This window comes from Apodemus sylvaticus, chromosome 2, assembly GCF_947179515.1.
Source record: "Apodemus sylvaticus chromosome 2, mApoSyl1.1, whole genome shotgun sequence".
Classification (NCBI taxonomy): domain Eukaryota; kingdom Metazoa; phylum Chordata; class Mammalia; order Rodentia; family Muridae; genus Apodemus; species Apodemus sylvaticus.
The window spans coordinates 36,926,981-36,944,016 of NC_067473.1; the positions used below are offsets into that span (position 1 = coordinate 36,926,981).

Below are 17,036 nucleotides of genomic sequence, written 5' to 3' on the forward strand. Positions count from 1 at the left end.
TCTGGTTACAGGACAATAGGCAGATCTTAATCATCTAAAGCTGAGAATTAGTTGAGAAATGTGTTAAGACATCAATTAAATAGAAATCAAATTTTATCAAAAATTAAAGATTTAAATTCAGTATGGTGGTACATGTCTGTAACCCAACATGCAGAAGACGGGGAGTGTTTCAGGCAAGCATAGGATTAGAATAAATCTTTGTCTCCAGAAAATCCAAGAATTTTGTACTGCAAAGGATACAGAAAGCAAAAGAATAACCCACTGAACAAAATGGGAAAAATAATTGCATATCATACAGACAGCAAGAAAATTTATTCTAACACATGCAAACATCTCCTATAAATCAACAATAACAACAAAACCCAAGAACTCATTTTCTCTTTAAGGGCAAAGATCTAAATAGGACTCTTTCCAACAAATATATGGAAATGTCAATATACAAATGAAAAAGACCTGCTTAGAACCATTAATTACCAGGGAAAGGTAAACCAAGCCACAGGGTAATATGTGAGCTGAAATCCACTAGGTTGACTAAAATCAAAATGTCAAGTAACTCCGAATGCTAGTATCTACATGAATGAATTGAAACCGGCATGTGCTATAGGAATATAATACAGTGCAGCCACTCTTGGAAGACACTACCCATTCTGAAAATAGTTAACCATAGATAAAATGTCTGAGCCAATAATCCTCTTCCTGGGTAAAAATAAAAACATGTGTCCATGCAAACACTTACATAGCAATGCTTCTGGCAACATTATCTATAATAGCAGAAAGACAGAGGCGAATAAATCCATTGACAGAAAAATGCATGCAGAAAATGCACTGTCTCTTTAGAGCTGAATACTTTTCAAGCTTAAAAATAAATGACACTTATCATGGTACATCATTACATTGTGTGAAAAATGACTCATTTAATATGATCCCATTCATTAAAATACACAGACAAGATGAATACCTAAACCAATAAGCAGAATAGTGTTTATCTGTGACTGTGAAATGGCTGTACATATTTGTGGATGTACTAAAACCACAGCATGCTTTAGATAAGTGATCTGTATGGTCTACATACCATTCTAATAGAGTTGTTAATGTGATTTACAGTAAACGTACAGACATCTTTCTTAATATTAGAATATACTAATAAATATGTTTAGAAGCAGTTTTGGAAACAAAATGGCTGCATAATTAGTACTTATTGTTCAGGAGTTCTAGAAATTCTTAATGGTATAGGGTTAGGAAGGGTAGGGGGAGAGGGAAATGTTGATTAAATAATGGGCTTGAGAATATCTACAAGAATAAGGCATAATGTTCTCCAACACAATGTGTTGACTACAGTTGACTAAAATGTATTCTATATTTTATAAAGAACTAGAAAGAAAAAAATTCAAAGATTCTCAGTAACAAAACAAAACAAACAAACAAACAAACAAAACAGCTTTAAGAAGACAGATATCCTAATGAGTGATCTGCTCTTTAGACACTAGATACCTGGATCCAATCAGACTCTCCTGCTTATAAATATTTAAACTATCATGCTAGTTTAAAATAAACTTTTTCTGAATATCTGGTAAATCTAACAAAACTAAGAAGCCACAGATGAATGCCACCTATTTAAGGAAATGCATTTTCAGAAATAAATCAAGTGTTGGTGATACTATTATTCTTATTCACATGGAAAATGCCGGCTTCTTTCTCACTCTTCCTTTTACAGGCCAAATTTAAGTTAATCAAATTGTTCAAGATTGACATGAAGGTGCAAAGACGATTATATCTTCAACCTTTAGAAATGGTGCATGTTGTGGGAACCGAACTCTTTTATAGTTGTGAGCCTTGCCTTTAATGGCTGAACCATCTCTCTAGCCCAAAGGAATGGATACAAAAAAAATGTGGTATATATACACAATGGAGTACTATTCAGCCATTAGAAACAATGAATTCATGACATTCTTAGACAAATGGATGGAGCTGGAGAACATCATACTAAGTGAGGTAACCCAGACTCAAAAGGTGAATCATGGTATGCACTCACTAATAAGTGGTTATTAACCTAGAAAACTGGAATACCCAAAACATAATCCACACATCAAATGATGTCCAAAAAGAACAGAGGAGTGGCCCCTGGTTCTGGAAAGGCTCAGTGCAGCAGTGTAGGGCAAAACTGGAACAGGGATGTGGGAAGGGGGGTTTGGGGGAACAGGGGGAGGAAAGAGGGCTTATGGGACTTTTGGGGAGTGGGGAGTCAGGAGGGAAAGGGAAAATCATTTGAAATGTAAATTAAAAATATATCGAATAATAAAAAAATGGTGTCCGTGGCTTTTCTTCAAGCTGCAGAAAGCTGTGCACATCATTTGCTTTCCACAGAAAAAAACCCAAAAAACAAAAAACAAAACAAAACAAAAAAGGCAAAAAACAAAAAACAAAAACCTGACTTACAAGACGAAGTGACCTTTTGTTTAATATTTCTATCGGTAAGAGCACAAAGACGCCCAGAAAGGTTAAGGAACGTGGCCCTTTTTATGTCCTTAACATCACTCTGCTGAACACTTCTCTGTCATGTTTTGATGAAGTAGGAGAGGATTTCCTTCCCATCAAGTTCCCTTTGGCAGCAGGAAACTGACTGCACTAAATGATGAGAAAGCTACTGGGGGGGATACAGCTTTCACCAACTGTTTCCAGAGGTGGCTGGGAGTGGCGATCTTTAGTTTCTAAATAATTCGAATCCACTTTCTGGCATGGCATCCCGGAGATTCGGCAAAGGTTCTTGCAGCAAATTAAAGGAGTTTAAAGATTAGGAGACCTACCCGGAAAGAAGAAAACCAAAACAGGACCAGGGAATTCCAAAAGGTAACCCAGTCTCAAAAGATCAACCATGGCATGCACTCACTAATAAGTGGATATTAACCTAGAAAACTGGAATACCCAAAACATAATCCACACATCAAATGAGGTACAAGAAGAACGGAGGATTGGCCCCTTGTTCTGGAAAGACTCAGTGTAGCAGTATAGGGCAAAACCAGAACAGGGAAGTGGGAAGGGGTGGGTGGGAGAACACGGGGAGGGAAGAGGGATTATGGGACTTTCGGGGAGGGGGGGCAGAAAAGGGGAAATCATTTGAAATGTAAATAAAAAATATATCGAATGAAAAAAAAAAACAAGTTTGGGCAACCTGAGCTTAAAGTAAATTCCAGGAGCGGCTGGCTGAGAAAGGCACTGGGATGTTCCCACCACTGATTCAGCTGCAAAGCTGGTCCTCCTCACCTTCATCTTCAGACTGCGCCTCTATGCGCGCTCTCCCGCCACCTACCTTGCTGGCCTTCTCCCGGGACCAGGAGCATCAGCGCGGCGGTCACCAGCCGTGCCCAGGCTCCGCCCCACATTGCTAGGGCTGTGTGTGCGTCACTGCATCAGTCCTCTACTCCCTGAACTTTCTCAGAATCTGCTACGAGTCTAGTCCTCTATACCAAACAGGTCCTTCTAAGGGAGACTTCTGGTCCCTAGCCCTAGCCCTAGACTCCTCCCAACTCTGGCTACCCACCTCTCTGAAAGCCACGCCCAAGCTGTCCACAATCACCCAGCAGATCTTGGATCAGGAGGATGTCATCTGCATTAGAATAGGAGCTCTGAGATTTAGCTCTGACTTAAGCTTTGACTGTTCTAACAAATAGTGAAAAACTGCTCCAATGCAAGCTCTCTTAAAAAAAAAAATCTAGACTGTTTTTGGTGGAGTTTGGAAAGGATTTGTTGTTGTTGTTGTTGTTCGTTGGCTGTTGGGTGCCTCATCTTAGAGAAGATTGCCTTTAAACTTACAATCCTTTGACCCCTTAAATTCTGGAATTACAGGGAAAACACATCACATTCTGGTTATTAACACATCTTTTCTTGTGGAGACCAGAGGCCAACCGAAGGTGTCATTTGTCAGACACTGGTGACTTAAGTTAGAGTCTTTCTTGTATCCTATCAAATAGTCTAGGATGGTGGGCCACTGAAGACCAGGGATCTCAACTAGTGCTGTGATTACAAGGCTTTCTTGAGTGAGCTCTGGGGGTTGAAATCAAATTCTTATTATTGCAGGGCAAGCAGTGTATGAACTGAACCTTTTGACAGGGTAGGTGTGGTCTCAGACTTCTAGGTGTTTCTGCTGCTTTGGTTCACTTGGCTTTGCTTCTTCAGGTGAACCTGTTTCCCAGAAGATGCTCTTGTATCTTCAGATTCATTGATGAGTTTGGGGGGCAGAAAGGGAAAGGTAACTCATGCCAGTGTAGTGCCAGCTCTTTGTGAGTGTAGGTGAATCCAAGAGCTGACTCTGTTGTCTAGTGCTGACCCAGGATTCTTCAGCAAAGAAAAAGACCTTCCTGGTTGCTAGTAAACCTAAGAGTGGTTTGAGTCTGCAGAGGTGTGGTTGCCTCTGTAAAGAAAGCAGATCCTTGTGTGTGTGTGTGTGTGTGTGTGTGTGTGTGTGTGTGTGTATGTGTGTGTGTGTGTTTAGTGTTTTAAAATGAATCCTCATTCTCTAGAGATTTTCTCTGGAAGTTTCAGACCCAGCATCCCCTGATCCATCACCTAGGTCTTTATCCTGACCTGTCTTGACCTGAGGGGAAGGAACATTGGTGAACAAAAGTTTTCCTGGAGGGACCTGCTGGAAGCTAGATTCAGATCACAATACTTGATATAGAACTATATAGACAAGGTGGAACTCAACGCATAAGACAGAGGATACCACAAGCATTAAGAATTTTGTTTTAAATTATGTTTCCCTTATAACTATCTCTTATTAAACCATCAGAAAAACTGGTGAGTGACCAATTTACTAACAGAACTTCCCCCACTGCCTAGATTTAGTCACAAAGACCTGTTCCACTACTCCTACCACCTCATCCCATGGCCAGGGCCCTGTCCTCAATTCTGGTGGACGTCCCCTGCTCTGGTGTAGGCCATACCAGTCAATAAAAGTGAGTGAGCTATCTACCAGCTGAACTCAGCAGCTCCCTAGATTCAGCCAAAGACCCATTCCAATGCCTTTCCCATACATCAGTGCCTGCCCTGCTATTAGACTGCTGCTCGAAACTATGGAAGACTTCAGATATTCAAGTGCCAGCCACACCAGTCAGAAGAACAGAGACACCCCCCACCCCCCAGCTGCACCAGAGACCAGGATAGGCCCTAGAAGTCTAGCCCCAAACTTGACAGAGAATCCCTATTGATTTGAGGGTCATATAGGCCAACAGATATCCAGGCCAAACAAAACAAAACAAAAACAAATACAAAGCCAAAAAAAAAAAAAAAAAAAAAAAAAACAACAACAAACCAGAAGCCCAAAGTGGAAACAGAAACCGACAGACAAAAGACCCATCCAACACGAAAAAAAAAAAAATCAAAATCAGCATCTAGAGTTATAATCATCTCAAACCCACATGCCAACGTAAGAACACGATGAGCAATATGGCGCGATACGAGCACACTATTCAATGACAGCAAGACCTCAATCTTTCAATACAGCTGAAGTACAAGAAAACAACTCTAAAACAAACTTCATGAAAATGATGAGGGACCATAAAGAGGAAATGAAAAGTATCTCTTAAAGAAATCTAGAAAAAGACAAACAAGGAAATGGAAGTATGGAAGAAGTCAGTACATCCCTTAAAGAACATGAAAAAAAGAAATAAAACCAAAACAAAAAGAAAAAATGCAAGAAAAACAAACAGATGAACAAAACTGTTTAAGACCTGAAAAATGGAAGAAATAAAGAAAACACAAAGGGAGAAAATTAGGAAATTCTGGTAATGGAAAATCTGAGTAAGTGAACGAGAACTACAGGTGCAAGCATCACCAAAAGATTACAAAAGATAGAAGAAATATTCTCAGGAGTTATAGATGCAATAGAAGAAATAAGATTCAGCTTATAGGTTAAAAAGTGTTAAATCTAAAAAAATTCTACCAAAAATTCCCAGGGAATATGAGACACCTTGGAAAGAGCAAATCTAAGAATAATAGAAACAGAAGGAGAAATATCCCGGCTCAAAAACTCAGAAAATATATGTAATAAAATTATAGAAGAAAAATTTCCTAACCTAAAGAAAGAGATACCTATAAAGGTACAAGAAGCTTATAGAACGCCAAAAAGATTGTACAAGAAAATGAAATTCCCCTACCACATACTAAAACAATAAACATAGAACAATGAAAGAATATTAAAATCTTCAAGGAAAAAAGACAAAATAGCCCACTAAACTACAGGCAATAAATAATATCACACTAGCAAAACCAAAAGAAAGAAAACACACACACACACACACACACACACAAACTACTGTCAACAACAAAACAACAAAAATTAATAATCACTGGTTATTAATATCTTTCTATATCAATAGACTCAATGACCCAATAAAAAGACACAGGCTAACATAAATGGACACAGAAAGTATATCCTTCTGTTGCATATAAGAAACATACTTCAACATCAAAGATAGACACTACCTTAGAATAAGTGGTTTGAAAATTTTTTTAAGCAAATGGACACAAAAGGCATGCTGGCTTAGCTATTCTACCGGTATAAATACTCTAATATCTAACAAAATAGACTTGCACCTAAAATTAATCGAAAATGAAGGACATTTCATATGCATTAAAGGAAAAACTCAACCAGATGGCATCTCAATTCTTTTAGCATCTATGCCCCAAATCTAAGATACCTATATTTGTGAAAGAAACATTACTTAAATCACTCATCAAACCTCATACATTGATAGTGGAAGATTTCAGTACCCCACACTCACCAATGGACACGTTATACAGACAAAAAGTAAAGAGAAATAATGGTACTAACAGACATTGTTACTCAAATGGACCTAGAAGATATCTTCAGAACATTTCACCCAAACAAAAGAAGATACCTTCTTCTTAACACATCATAGAACATTCTCAAAGACTGAGCAAAAATTGGTCACAAAGCAAGTTTCAATAGACACAAGAAAATTAAAATAATCATGTATATCTTATCAGACAACTACAGATTAAATGTGGATATCAAAAAGAACAGAAACAACAACAGAAAGCCTACAAACTTAGGGAAATTGAACAACTCCTTGGTGAGTGACTTCTAGATCAAGGCAGGAATAAAGAAAGAATATACACCATACACAAACTTTCCAGATACTGAAAACAGCATTATTAAGAGAAAAGGTCATAGTACTAAGTGCATTTACAAAGAAATTGTTGAGATAGCAGACTAGGAATTTAACAGAATATCTGAAAACTCTAGAACAAAAAGAAGCAAACACATTGAAAAAGAGTAGATGGCAGGAAATAATCAAACTGAAAGCAATAAAATAGAAACAGAAATATGCAAAGAATCAATGAAAGAAAGAGTTAGTTCTTTGAGAAAATCAACAAGATAGACAGAGACAGTTCAATCTAACTAGAGACAGAGAGAACATCCAAATTAACAAAATTAGAAAATGAAAGGGGGACATAACAGTAGACACTGAGGAAATGCAAAGTAGTTCTACTATAAAAGCCTGTACTCCACAAATTTGAAAAATCTGAAGAAAATGGACAATTTTCTCAATATATACTACTTAACAAATTTAAATTATGATTAGATAAAAAACTTAAATAAACTTGTAACCACTAAGGAAGTAGAAGCCTGAAGCAATCATCAAAAGTTTCCCAACCAATAACAACAGCAAAAAATCCCCAGGCCCAGATGGGTTTAGTGCAGAATTCTACTAGACTTTCAAAGAAGAGCTAATACCAATATTCCTCAAATTATTCCACAAAGTAAAATAGAAGGAACACTGCTAAATTCATGAGGCCACAGTCACCTTGATACCTAACCCACACAAAATCTCAACAAAGAAAGAGAATTTCAAACCAATTTCCCTCATAAACATTGATACAAAAAATATTCAATAAAAAACTTGAAAACTGAATCCAAGATTACATCAAAAAAATCAAATAGGCCTCATCCCAGAGATGCAGAGATGGCTCAACATATGAAAATCTGTCAACGTAATCTACCATATAAACAAACTGAAAAAAGCCCACATGATCATCTCATTACATACTAAAAACCTTTAAAAATTCCAACACCCCTTCATGATAAAAGTCTTTGAAAGATCAGGGATAATAGTTAAGCATAAGTCAATTTACAGCAAGCTTATATCCTATAACAAATCAAATGATAATAAACTGAAAATAATTCCAGTAAAATCAGGAACAAAGCAAGGGTGTCCACTTTTTCCATATCTACTCAGTATAGTACTAGCTAGAACAATAAAACAACTAAAGGAGATCAAAGGGATACAAACTGGGAACAAAGAAAAGTATCTCTATTCACAATGATATAATAGTATATGTAAGTGACCCCAAAAACTCTACCAGGGAACTCCAACGGCAGAATTGCCAGTTGAATTGAATACCTTCAGTGAATTGGCTAGATACAAGATTAACTCAAAAAAGATGGTAGCCTTACTATATACAAATGAAAAGCAGGCTGAGAAAGAAATCAGGGAAACAACACCCTTCACAAAAGGCACAAATAATATAAAATATTTTCGAGTAATGGTGCTGGAGAGACAGCTCAGTGGTTAAGAGCACTGACTGCTCTTCCAGAGATCCTGAGTTCAATTCCCAGCAACCACAAGGTGGCTCACAACCATCTGTAATGGGGTCTGGTGCCCTCTTCTGGTGTATCTGAAGAGAGCAATGATGTTGTACTCATATATATATATATATATATATATATATATATATAGTATAATAAAATAAATAAAATATTTTCGAGTAACTAACCAAGTAAGTGAAAGACATATATAACAAAACCTTCAAGTCTTTAAAGAAAGAAATTGAGGAAGATATCACAAGATGGAAATATCTCCCATGCTTGTGGATCAGTAGGATTTACATAGAAAAAGCGGCCATCCTATTAAAAGTTACCTATATATTCAACTCAATTGTGATCAAAATTCCAACACAATTCCTTATAGACCTTGAAATAATAATAGTCAATATAGTGTTTGAAAGATGATTTCCCTTGTCACCTCCCCCTTTCACCCTCAAACCCAAAGAATCCCTGACTATTCTGTATAAAAATGCCAAGACCTCTAGGCACAGGGTCGTACTCGTATCCTGCGTAGTGGGAAGGTTTGCAACCCAAGTCTGACTCAAATTAATAAAGACTCTCTTGTCTATTGGCATCGGGTCTAGCGGTTCTTAGAGTTCTCCTGGGGATTCCTCATTGACTTGGACCCAATACCAAAGGGTATTCTATCACAAGGACACTTGCTCAACTATGGTCACAGCGGCTTTCTTTGTAATAGCCAGAAACTGGAAACAACCTAGATGTCCCTTAACCAAAGAATGGATGAAGAAAATGTGATGTTTCCACAATGGAGTATTACTCAGCTGTTCCAAATAATGACATCATGAAATTTGCAGGCAAATGGAACAAGAAAAAAAATCACCCTGAGTAAATTAACCCAGATCCAGAAAGACAAACATGGTATGAATTCACCTATAAGTAGATACTAGCTTTTAAAAAAATCAGTTAACAGATCCAGAGAGGCTACGTAATAAGAAGAGCCTAAGTGGACACAAAAGGATCTCCCTGGGAAGGGGAAAGAAAATAGCTCTGGTGGTTGGACTTGGGGTGTGTGGGGTTATGAAAAGGGGGGATCAGGTGGTGGGAGAAGCAAGGGAGAAAATACTGGGAGAAATGCCTGGAATTGGGGCATTCTGGGGATGAGGTGGAACTAGTGTAATAGAAATTTCACGAAGTCTATTAAAGTAACTCTAGCAAAGACTCTTAGGAATAGGGGGCAGGGCGCTTGTACTGGCCATCTTCTGTAACCAGGCAAGGTCTCCAGTGTAGTGACTGGGACACCTATGCAGCCACCAAACCTACAGCCCACAATTTGTCATGCCTGCAGTGTTCTGGGACCGGACCCTAGCAGAATCATCTTCAAAGAGATCATGCAGCAACTGAGGGGAGCAGTTGCAGAGTCCCACAGGCAAGCATTAGGCAGAGCTCCAAAATTCTCTCAGAGGAAGTGGAGAAGGGAGGAGGGGGAAGAGAGGAGATGGGGGAGGGGAGGAAGGTTTAGTGGCATCAGAGAGATCAGGGACACCGTGACATCAAGACCCACAGAATCAACTGAATGGGACGGTTGGCGACTTGCAGCAGAACTCAGGGAGCCTGTAGAGGGCTGACCTACGTCTTCTGCATGTATGTTACAGTTGAGTAGCTTGCTGTTCTTGTGCAAATCATAACAGTGAGAGTGAGAGCTGACTGTGACTCTTTTGCCTACTTTTGGGATCATTTTCCTCCAACTGGGTTGGTTTGTCCAGCCTTGAAGTGATGGCACGTGCCTGGTTTATTGTAGCATGAGATGTAGTGTTTGGTTGATTTCCCTGAGACACCTGTTCTCTTCTGAGGACAGGCAGTAGAGGAAGGGTATCTGGGGGAGTAAGGAGGTGGGACAGAGAAACTAGAGAGATGGGAGGGAGGGAAGACTGTGGTCTGAGTATCATACATGAGAGAGGAATGAAAGAAAAGACAGAGTTTAAACCATGTCTCAAAACTGAAATCATTAACCAATTTGGGAACTAAGTTCTCTTTGGCATACAAACTTATTTGTAGGTTTTTTTCTCTATGTCAAAAGAGAACCCAATATTACAAAGAAAAAGATAAAAACCTAGCTTTCTACTTAGGATATTATGATTATTCACATAATACAGGTAGAAAAATTCAAAGATTTCTTAATTTTTTAGTTTATTGGTTTTTGTTGTTTCAGTTTACAAATAAAATTGGGAAATAAAAATAAATATCAGTCATCTTGGTTTATTTTTTAAACCTTTAGGAATAATACAATAAATATAATCAAATTATAGATGGCTTTGTAAATTAAATTAGCAATATCTATAGAATAAATTTTTATATTTTATTCAAGAAAAATACCACTTATATGATTTCCAGCAAAAATAATATAAATGTGATGCCCTCATAAATATGCATGTAACTTGTAAATATTTTTTTAAATACCACTGAGAAATAAAGATCAAAAGACAGAATTGTCACAATGACTTTGGGAGCACAGACCACCTGCACTCTGATTACAGGTCGGATACAAACTTCTTGTTTGTGTAACTTTGAACATCATGCTTATGCCCACTTCAGTTCAGTTTTCCCTGTACAACAGGAATGAAAATAATACTACATAGAGTTTAAGAATCAAAAAAGTATGTGTCTTTGTGTGTGGGTGAAGCAATGAAAGGAGTGGGTACTTTGCCTAGCACCTGGTTCCGAGTAACTATTATGAATAAACATGATAATTTACTGTTATTAAAACAATGGCTAAAACCTATGTAATTATGTCTTCCTTTGTCTCTAATTACATAAAAATGTGTAGTTTCTCTTTATTACTCTATTATAGTGTACTGCATCGTCCAGAACACAGTGAGAAATCACATTATAGAATACAAATTCTATATGTTTTACTAAATCAGAGCAATCCTGCTTTTTCCCAAAGTCATGTTCCCCACAGTACTGGCAGAATAAAGATGAAAGACTCTCTTGTCCACAAAGGAAAGAAATGATAGGGCTGCTTATGTGATTCATTGCAGCTGGACATAAGGGCTCTCAAAAGCAGATGTGAAGCCAATTTTACTCTAGGAGTGATCAAATAGTGGAGGCTGTGGGGAGAAGAAAGAACACGGTCAGTGCTCAAAGAGAATGAAAGGTATATAAGAGCAATAAACAGCACATCACTGCCTCCTCCCACACACAGGGTCAGACAGGCACATGGTCACAGGAAGCAGACAAGCAGGGATGGAAAGCTCTCCTAACGCCTCCTAGCGACCCTCTCTGTTTTGTGCGATTCCCCAGAGCTGTTGTGAGTTTGGATGTTTTGTTTCTATCACTATCATTTACCTCTAAAAATGTTGTTTGGGAGGTCAGGAGAAAATATGAATTATACAATTTTTAAGTTGCTTGCTCATAAGCCCTTTGCCTGTGAAGTAATGGGAACATAGCATCATGTCTTTAGTTAGTCATCTGTAGAGGAACAGAGTGACTAGCTAGCAGGCCATATAAAAAATACCCATAAACAAAAAATCAGATACAAGAAAAGTTTGAGTCTTTGCAGAGTAACACAGATAACCATCTAGAAATTATGAATAGTGGTACTGCAGTCAGTTACAGTGTAACTGAAATGCCACTGGAGAGATGAGCAGACATACTCTCATTTCCAAGCTAAGTTTTTACTTTGTCTTCATCCTGAAATTAAGACAGTTCCTTTTTGTTAATTCCTTAAAAGTTAATGAGGAAAATGTGGATGAATAAAAGACCAGCTTTATTTAATTAAAATATATTAATGAAGAAGAGTGGTTGGCACTGAAAAGAGAATGACTGGAACCACATTATAAAATCTTTCACTCATAATATTCCTGCTTCATGCAGATCGAAAAGTATGTGATGCTGTAACACATAAAAGGACAAAAGCTAAAGCACTCACCTACTTGGCCTGACAATTTATATCTGGGTCCTCTTTGATGTTTCTTGCTTGAAAAAAATGACAATAGTTCCTATTATTTATCACAAACTAAGAATGACTTGGTCATTGGCTCTTTCACACTGTTTAGTCCTTGACAAGATTTGACAAGAAACTCAAAGATACTATTGCTTTGCTTCTCTACTGATCCAGAATATTGTTACAAGCCCTTGAGTCAGTATAGAAAACCCTATCCTTGGGTATGATCTAGTCTTGAGCCAATTATATCATTTTTAGAATTTGAAGCAAACTCAATATTTAATCTATGTCTTAGCATAAGGTCCATGTGATAGGGAATACGGGTTCTCATGTCTGCATCTGTAGTGTTAGAAAATGTGTGTTACTTCTCTGCATTTCTGTGTGTGTGTGTGTGTGAGAGAGAGAGAGAGAGAGAGAGAGAGAGAGAGAGAGAGAGAGAGAGAGAATGTGAATTTGTTTGAAACACACCCATGTGTGGTCGAGTCTGTCGGACCTAACATTATTGGTATTTTGTGGTAAACCTAGCTTAAGTGAGTTCTGAGATCTGAACATAGGGTTATGCAGCAAGCTTTCTTAGCATCTGAACAGTTTTCCTAGCCAATAACATAAAGATCTTTTAAGAAGTAGCACATTAATAATGTTCACTTGGGGTAGTTTTATACTCTGATTTTAGTTTTGTTTCTTTAAATTAAATATCAAGTCATCTAAATACCTCCAATTTTTTATTTTCAAAATAGGAACAATAATTCATAGCATTTCAAATATTGTTGGGTTCCAGCTGCTTAACAAATTACAAATCTAGTGACTTAAAAGACGACAAAGTTTTATTGTAATTATTTCATTTTGAAAACAAGTATAAAATCAATTGATATGTATTTGACATTGCTGACTTTCATTCTTTATTAACTATTTCTTTATTTCATTCTCCAACTTTAATGATGTACAATTGACAAATTAAAATATACAGTTAATAAATATATTATGATGAATTTTTCCATTGCATTTATTTATTTGGGAGAGGTATGCATGTGGCACAGGTGTGAATACCAGAGGACAATTTTCAGGAAGAAATTCTCTTTTTTCAGGCATCTGTAACTTAGGAAGTCAGGCTAAAGGGCCTGCTGCCATCATTCTGGCCCAGCATACTGGGCCAGTTAATCATAAACTCTATGAAGTGACTACAATAGAATCAACAATATACCTATAATTTCTTTTTATCTATCTATCTATCTATCTATCTATCTATCTATCTATCTATCTGTCTGTCTGTCTGTCTGTCTGTCTGTCTGTCTGTCTGTCTCTATCTCTATCTCTATCTCTATCTCTATCTCTATCTCTATCTCTATCTCTATCTCTATCTCTATCTCTATCTCTATCGTACGTAAGTATACTTCAGACATACCAGAAGATGGCATCGGACCCCATTACAGATGGTTGTGAGCCACCATGTGGTTGCTGGGAATTGAACTCAGGACCTCTGGAAGAGTAGTCAGTGCTCTTAACCACTGAGCCATCTCTCTGCCCCTTTTCTTTCTTTTCTTATGAGGAGTTTGTTGCTTTCTTTCTTATCAGGAGAATACTTACGATGCACTCATTGCAGCTTCCAAGCAAATGGTACAGTGGAATGATGCTAATGGACATTAGCCCTTCTAAGCTCTCCCATCCCACCTAGCTGAGACTTCATTCATGTCCTTTGACCAACATCTTCTAGTTTATTCAAAGCCTGGTTAGTAACCACCATTCTGCTTCCTTCCTGATGCCATCAAATTCATTGACATAAATGGCAGCATTTCTTTCTTTTTATGGCTGGATAAGACATATAGACATAATATCGTTTAGTCATTCATTCATCAGTAGACACTTGCTTAATCCCATCTTGTGGCAGTGGCCACGGGAGTACACACCTCTCCCTCAGATTTTTATTTCATTTCATTTTGATACATCTGCTACTGGCATTGCTAAGACATATGGAGGTTCTGTCATGAAATTTTCTGAAATGTTTCTCACAATTGCTGTATAAGTATTATGTGAGAGCTCCATTTTCTTCACATAGGTGCCAAAATGTGCCAATCTTTGTTTTTATTTTTTTTGTTTGTTTTTTTTTTTTAATTTTTTTAATGGCAGCCATCCTGATGGCTGTGAGATGTTAGCTAGTTCATTGTGGTTTAAATTTGCATAATGCTGAAGTTTTTCTTTATGCTTTCATAATATATCTTCATGTCTTAAGATATCTGTATTTTGACTATTATCAAACTCAAAGAACTAATTTTAAAAGTGTTAACTATTCTCTTCAGAGATTACCCTGCCATCTAAAAATGGCAGGACTGATCAATTAACATCAAGACCAAAAGCATTTGACAGTACTTTTAAGTACATGCAGTGGCACACCTCACAGAACAAATTACCTCAAGGTGGAAGAAAATAGCCCCCAAACAGTAACATCTGTAGAGAAACTACTGGGTAATGATTATTCAGACAGCTTGTGAAAGTAGCTGAAGTAAAGATTGTTCAGATCACTGGTCTGACCAACACTATCTGCTCTCAACTTGCACACCCCAACCATCTCCTTTATTTCCTTTTACTATAATGTCTGAATGTTCCTGGTTGGCTCTTTAGGATGGATCCAGGGGGAGCAGACCCTTTCTATACCCTCACTACAACTCGTCCCTTTGACTAGAGTATTTAGATTCCAAGAGGTCAGGCTTTTTTCCTAAAAGTCTGATGACCAACCCACCATTCAGAATGTTGAGGAGAAAGATTATACCTTCGAGACCAGAGTAGGCTATGGAGCAAAATCCTGCCAATAGGAAAGAAAATGAGGAAAAGAGGAACAGGAAAGGGGGAGAGGATCGATTTGGAAATTAACTTGTTTTCAACCAGACCCAAAGTCTTTCTGGAGACTCTGGATTATGAGGGAGTGTGGGGGAAACTGTTTTGTGAACCTTGTCCAGCCTGAAGAGACTTCCTACATCCATGCCTTTCTGTCACCCTGATAGCCAATAGGGCAGTAGCATCTCATCTGTTTGACCTCAGTCTCATTCTTCTTATCTCTGATTGTCCTGACTCCCTTTTAAGGAAGAGTTGGGATTACAACAGTGTTTCCTAGAATAATCTTCCACATTCATTTAATCCCTTTTACAAAGTTTCTTTACCATGTTAAGTAACTTACACAGTAACATAGAAATTAAGATCTTGACCTATGGTGTGTGTGTGTGTGTGTGTGTGTCTGTGTGTCTGTGTGTGTGATTGTTCCACCTACTATAGCTCAGATTTTAAGACTTCAGCTCTTTTTTCTCAAACACATAAATGTTTGACTAAGAGCTAGTCCCAAAATAGAAACATAATTTCTACATTGGTTAAAAAAATATTTGATAGCAGTTTTTACTGCCTTGTTTTCTTACCAACTGTATTAGAGAACTGTACTATGTAATTGCTGTGAATTCTTGAGCATTTGAATGTGGAAAAAATAATTTAATGTGAACAAAGACATTCTGGAACTTATTTTCAAAAGTGCAATTTTTAGCATGTTGATAAATTAAAAGCTAATTTTAAAATGGTCAATAGAGAAATTAAATTTGCTTTAACAGTATTATTTTAAATATGATTTGCAGTGCTACTTTTCTTTCCAATGAAATTGAAAAAGTGTGTAACTTACCTGTTCAGCAAGCATCCACACATAGGAAGTAACACTAAGACATTTTAAGTATACATAATAATATACTTTTGAAATGTGTGTCTGGCTAGTAATGGCAAGGACTCTGTTTGATTTAGATTCTTTCAGAAGCCGTAAATGAAATATTGTAGCAGGTGGGGATGATATGTGGCACTCTGGGTTTGTTTATGTGATTTCTGTATTCAATTCTTTCTAAATCACAAAGCATTTGAGTCTTGAGATTATAACTTGTTAACATAATGCATGCTTTATCTGGAAGTGGGTTAGTTTGCAAAACAATCTAAAAGATGTTTGCAAATTTAGATTGTGTTCTTTCTTTTTTTTTTTTTTTACTTTACATCCCAATAGCATCTTTCCCTCCCTCCTCAACTACCAGTCCCTTCCCCAACTCCAACTCCCATAGTGCAGTTCTTTATCCTCAGAAAATGGGAGGCCTCCCACAAATATCAACCCATTTTGACAAATTACATTGCCATAGGACTAGGTGAATCTTCTCCTATTGTTGCAAGGAAAGGTATCACAGTTATGGGAAAGGGATCAAAAGGCAGGCAACTGAACAGGACACAGGCCCTGTTCATGTTGTTTGTTCGGAGAAGAAAACCAAGCTGAACAACTCTTACATACATACAGAGGGCTTAGGTCCATTCGATTCATGCTGTATGGTTGTCAGCTACGTCTCTTTCAGCCCCTGGAGGCTATGTTAGTTGATTCTATAGGTTTTCTTGTGGTGTCCTTGACCTCTCTGGCTCCTACAATCCTTCCTCCCCATCTTCAATAGGCCAGCCCAAGCTCATGTTAATGTTTGGCTGTGGGTCTTTGCATCAGTGTACATC

At 37.5% G+C, this 17,036-nt stretch overlaps 1 protein-coding gene across 1 annotated transcript in view; it reads right to left on the minus strand.

Annotated features, from left to right (window-relative positions):
- The window catches only part of Vwde (von Willebrand factor D and EGF domains), an 83,231-nt gene extending 79,851 nt beyond the window's left edge, over positions 1-3,380 (minus strand). The window contains exon 1 of the mRNA XM_052172823.1: positions 3,308-3,380. Within this exon, the coding sequence (XP_052028783.1) occupies positions 3,308-3,380 (73 nt within the window). The remainder of the gene's footprint in view (positions 1-3,307) is intronic.
- Positions 3,381-17,036: the final 13,656 nt, after the last annotated feature.